Source organism: Watersipora subatra, chromosome 1 (assembly GCF_963576615.1).
Source record: "Watersipora subatra chromosome 1, tzWatSuba1.1, whole genome shotgun sequence".
In the NCBI taxonomy this organism is placed as follows: Eukaryota; Metazoa; Bryozoa; class Gymnolaemata; order Cheilostomatida; family Watersiporidae; genus Watersipora; species Watersipora subatra.
This window is the reverse complement of record NC_088708.1, coordinates 12,522,708-12,537,420: the sequence shown is the minus strand read 5'-3', so window position 1 is coordinate 12,537,420 and position 14,713 is coordinate 12,522,708. Positions and strand designations below refer to the sequence as shown.

Here is a 14,713-nt window from a genome sequence, read left to right as displayed (position 1 = left end):
ATATGAGTTGTTAGTTATATGAGCATCAGTTACTCCCTATAACATATGAGTTGTTAGTTATATGAGCATCAGTTACTCCCTATAACATATGAGTTGTTAGTTATATGAGCATCAGTTACTCCCTATAACATATGAGTTTTTAGTTATGTGAGCATCAGTTACTCCCTATAACATATGAGTTGTTAGTTATATGAGCATCAGTTACTCCCTATAACATATGAGTTGTTAGTTATGTGAGCATCAATTACTTCCTATAACATATGCGTTGTTAGTTATATGAGCATCAGTTACTCCCTATAACATATGAGTTGTTAGTTATGTGAGCATCAGTTACTCCCTATAACATATGAGTTGTTAGTTATGTGAGCATCAATTACTTCCTATAACATATGCGTTGTTAGTTATATGAGCATCAGTTACTCCCTATAACATATGAGTTGTTAGTTATGTGAGCATCAGTTACTCCCTATAACATATGAGTTGTTAGTTATGTGAGCATCAGTTACTCCCTATAACATATGAGTTGTTAGTTATGTGAGCATCTAGAACTTATTTACCAGAGTTTTGTTGTTTTCTTTGACTTTTTGAGCTTTGGCAATCTTGCTCAGCATCCTCCTGTTTCTCTCAGCATGCAACTCACGCTTTTGTCTTTCATAAAGAAGTTGCGAGTAGAGGAGTACCAATTCACCCTTTGCTATGTTTGCCTCATCAGCTGCAGTCAGTTTGAAAAAACCACTTATCAATAATGTCCAGCATGCACCAAGAAAATTTTATCCTTGGACAGGTAGTCATCTACTGCTAACAATAAAACTGGAATATAACTTGACCGAGAATGTCTTAAACCACAGCATAATGCATGCTTCACGATGCGCTCTGATTCTATTGGTGTATGACGGTTTAAATATGAAATTAAAACGTTGATGAAAATTTTCTCAATTTTTATTTGATATGATGCTAAAACTAAGCTTGTAGAGAGATGCTTTTGCTGAAGGATGCTTGACTAGAGAAGGCAGCCATGACCAATGGACTCATTACAGGTATGGGTAAAACCCATGTGAGCAGGTTCACAAGTATGGTATGGTGTAATAAGTCATATGAAGTTTAAATTGCCTACTGAGAGACTAATTTATTAGCTCGTCATTACGCCAACAACTGGGGTGTGCTGCCGATGAGCTCGCAAATTTTTACAATATCATTGGAGATGATCCTACATCATCCAGTTATTATGACAGAACTATGAGAGTTTCCGCACAACACGCATCGAACTACGTTGCATATACAGTAATCCCCCTACTCCATGGCTTCAACGAACATGGCTTCACTGTAAGGGTTTTTTTGGCCACTCAAGTTTCTTCACTTTCATCTAATAATGAGAACTTATGTTTAAAAGTCATTTTCTTGTTCTGAAATGAATAAATTGAAGAGCCCGTACAATGTACAGTAATACAGGATAGTTTATTGTCACGAGGTGACTCCGGGGCTTTCTCTCCAGGGTGGTAGTCTTCATTTGAACACATGGTATTTCATGAACAAGGCGTGGATGCAGAGTGAAAACTTCCCTAGAACTAGACTTCCCTAGCAACATGCTGGTTGATGTCAGCAATAAAAATAGAATTGCATACAAAAGCAGCTTGAGATTGCTTCAACTTCCCAAATATTGTACAGAATTTGACCAAATCTCTCCCTTCATCTACAGAGAATGGCCCAAATGCGCTTTCCATCATTTTGCTATCCTGACGCAGATTAGCTCAATATTGAGCAATGACTTTCCCTCTTGATTCTCGCTTCAATAATGCTTCTTCATTCAGTTCTTGCTACTTTCTCAAGGATTTGAGTATTGTATATACAATGTACTTTACAAGTATATATACAAGTTGTATATACAAGTATGGCGCGTGTAGAAAGGCATGTACATTTTCTTACATGTATAGTAATTGCGAAAGTTTAGAAAGCAGGGTAATTTTCTAAAGTACTAAAATTATAGCTCATACTTGAAAAAAAAAATCTAGGTTTCATTTCACAGAATTTCCCATTTCGCAAGTAGGTTTGTAACATACCCCATGTGAAATAAGAGGGATTGCTGTATAACAGTCTTTGCTCCTTCACCTTGTTAAAATTATAAATTAATGTACAAAGCAAAGTGACAAACCTCCAGAACGGGATGTCTTTACTTCCCGCTGCTTGGTCTCTCCCTGGTTGCCATGATGGACCAATGAGCCCAACGTCAAATGTTCACTTATCTGTTTTATATGATTGTCTAGCAGATGGCCTGGTCCCGCATCGGCCATTTGAGGTGTGCACAAACCTCCGACGACTTGTTGGTCTGCAAATATGGTACGTAACAAACTTTTATGTCACATCATTGGTTATTGGAGGTGAGAGCAGAAGCTCACCCAAAAGAACAAAAGAAAGAAATGAAGCTCAACGTGCTGCACTAAAAAGAACAGCGGAGAATAGCAAGTCAGTCGATGGGAGAGTTCAGTAAGATGACCATGGGAGTAAGATAAGCGTATAAATACAGAGTGAGCGCATCAAAACAAACATTGAAATATAATAAGATAGTTTGTGAGTAAAAAGAAACAGGGAAAGCAAATAGTAAACAAATGTTCTACACACCAGAAAAATCATAGTTCCTAGGCAGTATGATGGGGTAAACATCAGGGATAGGCTGCACAGCTGATCGTTCTTGTTCGCTTGATTCAAAGGTAGAAAGTGGAACAGGAGAACTTTTTGATGGTGCCAAATCATTTGAAGAAGTGGTCTACAATAAAGTAGACAAATTGACTTAATCAACTTCAACTGACTAAGAGTCAGTGCTGTCATCCCATAAATATCAGCCAGTTTGATTGGATCAGCCCCAGGCAGGGCTGAAAAAAATGGTCACTAGCCATGATAAATAGCAGAACTAACAGCCACCACAGTACATGTTTAATGGAAGGATTAATCACTAATCAATAAAAAAATTAATTCCAGGATTGCATACGCCCACAAAATATGCAAATTGTAAACATCTCCAAGCAATATCTACATAAAATTTCTAACAATATTTGCCCCAAAACAAAAACCAACAGTTTAAATAATGAATCATCAATTTGGTCTATGAAAGTTATTCTAGTAAGAAGGCAGGCCATAGAATAATTAAAGAGGGAATCCTCTACTCAGAGTCAAATCATTCCACGGAAGATCTATGGTAGCAACACCAATGAACATGGCAAACCTATGGTGTATGTTTAAAACATATGAAGAGTTCATTTCCAAAACCAGTATTTCCATATTTTGTTAAATTCAATATTTTTGCTCTGATGGAATAGTCTAGCCTCAAGTTTTAGCATAAAGCACTTCTTTAAGCTCAAAAAATGTTATTTGCAATATAAAATGCAATGGAGAAATAATGTATATTTTGTTCCAAATCCAGTTATTTTCACAGTGGATTTTAATACATAGTCAGTGGATTCCAGCAAATCATCCAATTAGTTCAAAATAAATAGGTCGCGATTACTATGGTTCACTCTTTCGCTACGGAATATTGCTCGTTCTGACAGAATTAAGTAATGCTGAACATTTCTGTCATAGAGCTTTAATTCAAACTAGCTTAGAACCAGCAAAAGATTCTGCACAAGAAACAATGCCTTTCACAAACAAAAGCAATGTTTGTTATTTGATTCGTGAATCTGACCGCAAAAGAAAAATGTTAGCATTTTTGCAGTTAAACCAAAACACAGACACCCATTCTTTAACAAAAAAATAAAGTTATCAGGAATATCTAGGCCTAATACTAAAGAATTAGACAAGCATAAATACATTCAGGTCCCTCTTCGCAGGTTTTCTTTTTATCTATCTTACTACGATACGATACTATGCCATGAATCCAGAGTAAAAAGAAAATTAACCGGTTGACCTTTTTGTCAAAATAATAACCTAAATAAACCTAAATTTATTGTGCCAAAACTTTGGGTGAATTTTTTACCGCTGTGATCTAGACAAAGGCTGTTATAAAAGCAGAATGAAGCATAGCTATACGCAAGCCTAGTGACGTGTATGAGAAAGTTACACAACCAACAGGACTCTATAGAGCTCGCTAGTTTCCACACAAGCAGGCCATGCTCAATATTTTTATATAACCTCTAATAAAGAGACCAAAACATTAACAACAAAACTAGCTCCTTATTTGTAGTAGCTTTAAAATTGATTTTTATATTATACATGATTTGAAAGAGGACAAAATGCCCTACAAGTTGATGCGGATAATTTTTATAATTTAATATAACATTTTTAAAGCTCAAGTCAAAGCACAAGTCATCCTTAAATTTGCATATACATGTAGCTCAAATTCTGTTAGGTTTCATATTTGGAATCAGTTTTTGATTTATGTTTTTAAAGAAATTATGTTTTGATATACATGTACACGTATGTGTAAAAATCCTAGGTGTTGTTGCTAAACGGTCAACAGATATAACAACATAATGGCTGATGGCATTTATCATTTGAACGCTGTATGTGGATGCCTTTCCTTCTACTGGTTTTCTCACAAGCGCACAAGGTGCTTGTCAGCTAAAACAAGAACACATCAGCAATAGCAATTAAAACATCTCAAAAAGTTTAAAGTATCACAATACAATTTAATTACAAAAATACAAAGAATAGAAACATACAGCAGAGCTGGAATTTTAAATACAAAACCTGTTTCCCTTGCATAGCATTTGTTTTCCCCTGCGAACAGCCATTTGAGAAGGTTCTTTCACAGGTTCTGGTAAGCAGATTTACAGACAGAATTCAAAATAAGATATCAAAAACATTACTGCTTACAAGTATCAGCTATTAAGCATATTATATGAATATTGAAATGTATATTGCCACCAGCCACTATGTTGTTATCAAGGCTGAGACGACTGCAGAAATTGCAATTAACTTACGAATTTTGGTAGTTTACAATCACATTAAAAATTAAATTAATTTTTGGTTTGTGCACTTGCATTAACAATTGAATTAACAAATATTTTTTGTTTAAATTCAATTAAGCATTAAATTACCTAATTTAGTTTGAAGATTAGCAGTGCTAATTATTAAGCTAACAAATCAACTGGTATAATCCAAATTAAGCATTAATTAATAAATTGGTCTAACAAATAAACACATTGATGATTAAAATATTTAATTAAACTTCGTATAAAATTAAACTATGCATCAAGTTATCAAATTAATTTCCAAAACAATTGCATTAATAATTGAAACAATTAATTAATTTCTGTAGAAACTAAATTATGCATTGTATTAGCAAATTAGCTTGGGAATGTTTGCATTAAAAATTGAATTAGGAAATGAATTTTTTCTGAAAATAAATTATGAATAAAATTTAAAATGTTTGCAAACTAGCACATCGGTTCCCAGTGCTTTTGCTGGCGCCATTCACTTCTATGACATTCTAGATCGTACAGCCGATGAGGAGCATGGAAGCGAAAATGACTGCTAGCCATAATTCGACTCACTTATACTGATGTTTGGTGTTGCAGTTTTCTCATGTTTAATAAAAGTCCTGAAATTTTTGCTCAAGGTGAAGCTTCGCAGTTTGATTTGCAAATAAGCTAGCTCTTCAGTTTTGCACACCAGCAGACACTTTTGTGCAAAACCGGCTATTTTCGGAATTAACTGGTTTTGAAATAAAAAGCAGTTTTAGACATCCAGGTGTTTTCTGAAAATTTTGTAAGAATGCAAATTTCATAGCAGGTACACATAGACGTAGATAATTCATATACGTAATCTGTTAAAACATCATTTTTGAATATTCGATAACTTGCCACAATATTTCTTCAACTTTGGAAATTCAATTCTTCAGTTTGGAAATACATGTAACTGGTTTTGGAAATGAACTCTTCATATCCAATGTATGTAGGAAAAAAGTAAACAAACTCCCAGAAATAGAAGCAATTATGCCCAATACACAGCCTCATTAGTTGTACATGTAGACTGGGCATAATCCCAAACACCCAGTATACAGCTGTACTATACCTCTTCCGGCCTTTCAAAGCTAGTAGACAAAAAAGCTACCTGATTAGAAACAGCACTCTCAACAAGGGTCTTCGTGTCATTTTCATGAAGTTCCTCCTGCATGTCTTCGATGAAGGCAGGACATGAGTCGGGTCGCTTGAAGCTTCCCTTCTGAGGTTTGTCTCTGTCAGTATCCGCTGTAGTCATACTGATAAACCTGATTCTATTAACGGTCTTCATGAATTCAGCCACTTGCTGCGCCGTCTGCGGGTCAGGAGTTTGTTGGGTAATAGACTGCACTTCTTCATCCTCAGAGTCTGCAAACGAAACAAGATTACAAGATGCTAATAATACTTGTATCTGTGTCAGCTATATAATATGCAGCTGACATACAGATATATTGGCACAGGCCAATCACAAAGTCTGTGCAATGTGTGATTGGCTGTTGTAAATAGCTCAATCTATATTTTCTTTCATGACAGTTTCTGCGGGACTACCATTTCATTGTTTCCACGACTACACTGTATGAGAATGCTGTGCCACGGACTATTCGCTGATGTAAACGCTGATGGGTTTGTGATAGTGTGAACATTGTTATCACAGACGATCACCCAAGTATTGTGTGATTACCACTGACATACGGCAATATACTGTAGTACGAGTCAGCCTTTAGAGCACGTTGCTTACGCATAATCTCTTGTGAGCGTGTATCTTTATGCCAGTTATCCATATCACCTTGAGAGTATTGACAGGAAATTCTATTTCTCTAGTCAGGTATTCGTGAATAAAATTGGAAAACTGCAGTCAGATCAACAAAATAAAAAAATTATTGATTGGTTGAGCAATCCGACTATGTAAAAATCTTTCAGTGTCTAATTTCTCCCAACAGGGATTGTAATTGAGGAGCAGTAACTCTTTTCATCACCACCCGTCAGTGCCTGCCAATAAATAATGCTAACCTACAGACAGAGCACAGAACTTGACATTAAATATTCTGAAAATAGAACAATTTAATAGTGGGTAGGAATTAATATGAACAGCAGGTTATCATGGATACTTGTACAAATCTGTGCATCTATCGATCGAATTTCACCAGTTTTACAGTGGACCACGGATTTCATTTAACGATGTGGAACACAAAGTTTTTCCAGCCCCTCATTACAACATTTTTCCACCATATGACATCAACATGTCCCTCTGAAATTCAAATTTGAACAGCATCGCTCGGTCTTTTTTGTCGAATTGGTTTGAAAAAGTTTTAATAAGGTCAACTAAAAGTTATAGTCAAAGCGAGGCAAGAAGCGCAAAGCCAGAAACAGGCAATAAAAATTGAGACAATGACAAAATTGAAGCTGAGTAAAATATTAAAACTTTGTTTTAAGTGGATGTTTTTAATAAGCTAAATTCATTTAAGGCGAAATCAAAGTTTATCTTATGTTACGTAGCGTCACAAAAATCTAGTGTACCGAGCAATGTACTGAATAACTACTGAATAGGTAAATATATTTACTAAGATTACTATACTATTTTGTTACTAATCTTTAGTATGTACAGGACGTATATAGACAATATAGACGTATCAGACAATTGCTATAGGTTCCTACACTCGTCCATATCATATTTCCTAATACCAGAACGAATTACCGCACTCTTCGGACTATAAACCGCACCCCTATATAAGCCGCATCTGCTTTATTTTCCAAAAAACCAGTAGTAAAACAATACATAGGCCGCACCTTTTGTATAGGCCGCAGAACTCAGGACGGTGCTTTTTAATACGGCAGCAACTTTACTGTTTAAAACGGAACAGTGTCTAACGGCACTGTTTCGTATTAACCGACGCTTTTTAACCCAATGCATAACGGAACAGTATCGTTAGGCATTGTTTCGTATTTTCTTTCACTAACCGTAGATTATGGTTAATGCGCCCTAGTGGTCAAAGAAAAAGCCACAGAATAGCCGCAACCTTATATAAGCCGCATGGCTCAAATCATCAGAAAAAAGTAGCAGCTAATAGTCCGAAAAGTACTGTAATGTCATATGGCGGGGGTTCACGGTAGTATCATGCCGCACCTTTAGCCAATACAGCTGAAAAGGTACACAACTTAATTCTCCACACAGAATGAGGGATTGAAGAGTGCTCAATCAGATCAACAAATTTAAATTTGTGTGTTTAAGATAGAGCTTTTCCTATTCCAAATCTATGTTTCACAAATACTACATAGAGTTTACTGCTACTTGTTGCTTCTAAATTAACTACAGTTGAGCCTACACTTGTAACACTAACATTCTGTGGTGGTATGCACCTGACTTGTTCAACTAGACTTGCCCAGCTTGTGCACACAGCGATAAATAGTGTCTCACCATTGCTATTGTCCGTATCTCGAGTCTTAGATGATGCTGTATCTGAAATCTTTTCAAGGATATGAGGAAGATTGCTGACAGACAGCGATGTTGTGTTGACCGTGCTTGTCTCAGCTGAAGCAGATATTTTGGGCACATCTATTGGCGGTTCTGAAGTGAATTCCTTTCGAAGCGGAGAAGGTGGTATCGACTCGTCAATACTTAGTCTAGACAGGCAGCTCACCTTGGTGCCACTGGTGTGTCTATGAGAGAAAAAGTGGTATTTATGCAGGTCTGCGGAATGACACAGATGAATTGAGAGCATAAACTGTCCATATCGAGCGACATACATAGCTTGTTGGAACAATAGGTCCGCATGAAGCTAAGATTCTGCACCGCTGAACTTACAAAGCAAGTGCATATATACGTACAGTATATTAGTAATTGCCTTTATGCCGTGACTGGTAAGCCTGAGCTTTTAATCAAGTAGTTTTTCAACTGCAGTTCGTTGATCGACTGACGATGTAATAAGGCAACCATAAAGTGGTGTGAACGAGGATTAAAGTTATTAGGAGGATTAAATATTAAATAAAATGATAGCATAAGGTGAGACGCGTTAAGCTGACTACAAGACCCTTTTCTACCCAGCGAAAAATAGGAGTGATCTGTCAGTTTTTAAAACTTATTGAAGAGCTTTACAGCACACCCCCGAGTTACGATTACGCTGTTATACGGTTTTCTTGCCTCACAATGTGGAACACGATGCTTTTTCGTTTCCACTGTAAGACTTTTTTCTACTGGACAATATCAATAAAAACTTTTCTCAAAATTAAAATTTGCCAGTTGGTGTGCTGAATATCTCAAAATAACGAAGATGCCGATATGCTATTCACCGAAATCGACGTCACAACACTTGAAAAAGATACAATGATCGCTCTCTCAGTTCAGCGTTATTCGTTATAAGTTATAGTAAAAACGAAACCAGAAACAGACAGGTGATTAAATTTTAAACTATGACAAAGTTGAAGTTTAGTTTAATCAAATACATAGCAAACCTTAACTTGAGTATGCGTTTAGTAAGCTAAATTAATTTAAGTTAAATTAGAGTGTTGAATGTAATGTAATGTGTTGATGTAATCATGTTGTACATCTGTCTCATTACGTCATATATCTGTCTCAAAGGCAAGAACTCCTACAGTATGTACTGTACATGGTAATGTTATATTTTCTTGCAGACCATAACCACTAAATACACTGAAGTTACTGTAGGTAACTATAATTACTAAGGTTAACATACTATTTTGCTTGTACCGATTGTATATAGAATTTTGATGTTTTTTGCCTTACAAGGCCATCACTGGAACGAATTAAAACTGTATAACAAGGTTCTACTGTACAGTAGACACTCCTATAACGTGTACCTCCTACAACGTAAATTCCAGATAACGTAAAGAATTTAGGTGAAGATTTTGCTTCGTACTACATAAAAAATTTCATATAACAGAAAGTGTCAAGTCTGATTACCAGGATATCTGAAGATTAAAATCAATATAACTTGATAGTGGTTGAAACACTCAGAAGAAAAATACTTACCAAATGACATCACTAGCTGTTATCGTTGCAATATTTGATATCGGTTATTGACTTTAGGTTGAAGAGTTACGCATCTCTATTCTATCGGTCTCTTTGCAATTATAAATGTCATAATGACCATTTCCTTGATCTTAATCTGATCGTTTTGATTGTGATCAAGTTTTCTCAATTTTAATCTTAAAACACCGCAGAAATCTGATCACCTCTAACTCAAAAAAAGTCGCAAATGATAGAAAAATATCGATAGTTTCAAATAAAATTTACTAAAGATTTTGGGCGAGTTCATCGTCAACTAGGTCAACAATAGGTCGGTACGATAATATTATTGCAATAGCAATGACCTGGTTATATGAGTACAATGATATTGTTGGTTTAAGTAATAAGCAGATACACCAATTCGAGCATCTCTACACAGTCATACCTCGACATACGAGTGCTCCAACATATGAGAAAATCGAGATACGAGCAGAATTTCAAGAAAGTTTCGTCCTCTAGATATGAGTAATCATTGAGATATGAGCATACAAACTGGTTCTTGATGGCCACTATATGGCAAAGTATGCGAGAGGCCGCTTTCGAGAACAGCATCGCTCGGTCTTTTATCGAAACAGTTTGAAAAAAGGTTGGCTAAAGGTTATAGTGAACGCGAGGCAAATCGTGCCAAAATAAATTATCCGGATAAAACATTTGGACATGCAAAAAATGATAATAAAACAGATTTGGTATCCAATCATAGAACTCAATATCCTCGTTGGCTATCTGTATAACATATTTTTAACTGTGCCAATTAGTTATTATATAAGAAGAATAGAGAGGAACTTGAAATGAAACAAACATGGAGTTAGTGAGCCATTGTATAGTACATTGCATATTCTGAACCAACCTTGATCTAGCAGAGGCTCCGGCAGAGTCAGTGGTGGGTGTGTTTTTAGGTGTGTGGTGAGTAGGGGTGGGCAGACTGGGAGTGCCCTGTACGCTGCTGTGCGGTGTTTTCGTTGAACTTTGATCTGTTGCCAAAACTAGCCAGTCAATTATTCAGACAAATTATGCATAAATTTATTAGTTTTCCCAGCGTATATTGCTATTATAATGATTTACATAGAGGGTCTATGAAAAGTTTTGTAAAAGTAATAAATAACAACACTATGAAACAGCTGGTACAAATGCAATCTTTTCTTGGTAAGGTTGCAGAAAGTAAGTAACAGACTGTATTAAAATTGTAATGCACATCAGATCCTGCTGGCTGCAAACTACTTTGAAGCTGAATTCTTGAATATGAAATGCGCGTATTGCATTATCCACATTTGGGATAGTGAGTAGGTTTTGAATGAAAAGTTGCTAAGCTTCAGATCATATATCATTGATGACTTAGCTGTTGCTGTCATCAATGCATCGGTTTCAGTTAGCATGCAAATATGCATTCTGCAAAGAACTATCGTATGACTTATTAGAAAGCCAGCAAAGAAGCAGAGGCAGATCGTACAATAAGACGATAGCTTTTTTGTAAATAAGCAAAATAAGCTTCAAAGGTAATGAGGCTAATATCTCAAGTCGTGTGTAAGCAACAGATATTTATGTTTGAAATCAAAGAAAGGCAAATGCATGAACTAGAGCATTGTAGCACCATGTAAATTTTCAAAAAATCTCCGCAACGGTCTATTTTTAAGAAACATTTTTTTATGGGTACAGTGAGATTGACCAACCGCACTGTGTTGGGGAATACAACTCCAATGTAGTTTTTAAAAAGCATTTCTTTTTTTTGTTGGGAAAGAATAACACCATCTCAGCTCTATTACCACCATATCTCACTCTATATAACTTCATACAATTTTGTATCACTATACATCACTTATAAGACAACTAATGCTTTTCTTTTCTTACTAAACCTTCAAGCAAATACAGTCAAACAGAGATAACTTGCCCACAAATAGCTCGAACAAATTGTTAACTCGAACGGATTTGTTCGGTCCGTTCTTACGCAATGGTAAATTGCTTTAGATAACTCGAACTTAGCATCATCAACTCGAACAGTTTTTTGCTCAACGGCTACCGAGACGATTATTATCACTTTAGAATATCACCTTATTTCAAGCCATAGAGATAAACATCAACTTTTAGTAGTTGTTAGGCGTCATTATTACCACTGTCGGCAAAATATTTTCATTAACGACTTTTCCAAAGGTTTGTAAAAGGTCAGATTTTACCAAACATCTGCTTTGCCGTGGCCCATCAAAAGCAAGGGAAAGCGGGGCAAACCGTTCGGATAAACTTAAACCATGACTGAGACGAACAGATTTCATCGTTCGTTTTAGGTAAAACAGACACGCCAAGTTCGATTTTGTACTCGAAATAAAAATTGGTCTACTAACTTTCAAAGTAATAAAGGCTTTTTTACAGCCTTTTTGTTTCAATATCAGTCTCGCAAACGATACAATCGACACAAAAAGCTCCGCCCATAAATAAGTGGCGTAGCCTAGATTTTTAGGAACAGAAGTTGGAGATGTTAAGTCCGATCTAGAATTATAGAGATGGGTGTCTTAAAACCCATTATTATCTAATTTCTGCCTTCAAAATAATCTCAGTCTTTTATGAAAGTTAGATAAGCTGTTTAACATTGATTGTAGCTTGTTACAGGATGCTTAATAGGCTAAATGCCGAGAAAAATGAGCTCAAAAAGCACGATTTTATCACAAGATAGTGTTATTATCGCGCTTTTTTGAGCTCATTTCTCTCGGGGTTCAGCCTATTAAACATCCTGTAACAAGCTACGAGCAATGTTAGATAGCTTATCTACCTTTCATAAAAGACTAAGATTATTTTGAAGACTGAATTTAGATAATAATGAGTTTTAAGGCGCTCATCTCTATAATTCTAAATCGGACTAAACATTCCCGATTGTAAAAAAGCTTTCATGACTTTGAAAGTTAGTGGACCAACCTTCACCTAAAATCTTTACCAAGGATTTACCTAAAGCAATGAAAGCTGTTCATGTCAGTTATGCTTTAAAGTACAATCGGCAAAATTGATCTTGGTTAAAACACTCAGAAGTACAAGATGTACTTTTTCTGAGCGCTTTAACTGAGATCAAGTTTTGCCAGTTTTAATCTGAAAACGTCCTGGCAATCACATCACCTAAAACAACAAACAAATCTCAAGTGCTAGAAAAATATCTATATTTTCTGATAAAAATTTCTAAAACTTTAAATGAGAGGCCTTTTAATTTGCAACAAGCAATCTATGCTTTCGGTTTATATATAGTTTGTATATGTACATGTATTTACTGATAAATACATGCACTTGTGACAGTGCTCTGATAACTTGAACGCTCTGATAAGTCGAACACTTTCGCTCGATCCCGTGAAGTTTGCTTGAGTTATTCATGTTTGACTGTATAAGATTACATTCAATTATATACGGTATCTAATGTTTTTATCGAAATATATATTTTATATATATTTAGATATAGTTTAATATAACATTAGAATAGTTATATCTAAAGGTTTTTCTGATCCTTCTTCTGAAGAAGTTATGTTACAGAGCCTACACAGCTTAGTAGCATTTCTTTAGTAAGAAAGCAAAATAAGGGCTCCTCTTAGACTTGACAAAAACAATAATATTATTCAATTGATAATTGATGGTTTTAGCAATCACTCTTGAGTCTTTTAACATTTCCAAAACACTTTTGAAAAGAATAATACTAAAAAGCAACTATTCAGAAGGAGTGTAAATGTGGAATGTGAAGAAAAAAGGTTTAATATATTGGAATGTCAGGAGTTGCAATAAGCCTGCATGAACAACCCATTATTCCATATACAGTCAAACATGGATAACTCGAACTTCAAGGGACCGAGCAAAAGTGTTCGAATTATCAGAGCGTTCAAGTTATCAGAGCACTGTCACAAGTCCATATATTTACTTATTTATTAGTAGATACATGTACATATACAAACTATAATATAAATCAAAAGCACAAATGGCTTGTTTCAAATTAAATGCTTTTAATGTAAAGTTTAAAACGTTTTCATGAAAAAGTATAGAGATTTTTCTATCACTTGAGATTGGTTTGTTGTTTGAGGTGATGTTATTGCCAGGACGTTTTTCAGATTGACATTGGCAAAACTTGATCGCTGTTGAAATGCTCAAAAGAAAAGACATTTTTTCTTTTGGGGTTTTACCCACGATCAATTTTGCCGTTTTTTCTTGAAGTTTATGCAGATTACCTTACTTTACCTGGGATTCGTTAAGAGCAACACTCCGAGGCAGTTCAATTAGAAGTTTTACGAGGTTTTACGGTACATTCTATATCACTCACGCTTTTTTAATAGATACTTATTGAATGTACACACGTATTCTGTGTTTAGGTCAAACGATGAATAGTTTTTTGTAGCTCAGACAACGTATACGTTTAATTACAACATTTTTTAAGACGTTTTAAACATTCAACATTCCGACGTTGATTCAACACGGAATCAACGTCGGAAAACTATTCATCACGGGCTAGCCGGGTCACGCACTCAAGGATTTTCGCCACGCACATACAAAACAACATGCGATTTTTGTTTTGTATGTGCGTGGCGGAAATCCTTGCGCGCGTGACCCAGCTAGCCCGTGCTATTCATCGTATCGCAGTATAAATCAAATTTCACCAAACTTTTAGAAAAGTCGTTGACAAAAATATTTTGCCGATGGTGGTAATAACGACGCTTATGAATTACGAAAAGATGAAGTTTACCTCTATGGCTTTGAATAAAGTGATTTTCTAAAGCGATAACAACCGTTTCGGTAGCCGTTG

The 14,713-nt window shown here is 35.6% G+C and overlaps 1 protein-coding gene across 1 annotated transcript in view; it reads right to left on the bottom strand.

Moving 5' to 3' along the window:
- LOC137395222 (hamartin-like) overlaps positions 1–14,713 on the bottom strand; it is a 75,641-nt gene that overhangs the window by 21,455 nt on the left and 39,473 nt on the right. The window contains exons 10-15 of the mRNA XM_068082071.1: positions 10,805–10,928; positions 8,350–8,591; positions 6,046–6,302; positions 2,617–2,761; positions 2,150–2,323; positions 558–712 (exon numbers count right to left, since the gene is read on the bottom strand). Of these exons, the coding sequence (XP_067938172.1) occupies positions 558–712; positions 2,150–2,323; positions 2,617–2,761; positions 6,046–6,302; positions 8,350–8,591; positions 10,805–10,928 (1,097 nt within the window). The remainder of the gene's footprint in view (positions 1–557; positions 713–2,149; positions 2,324–2,616; positions 2,762–6,045; positions 6,303–8,349; positions 8,592–10,804; positions 10,929–14,713) is intronic.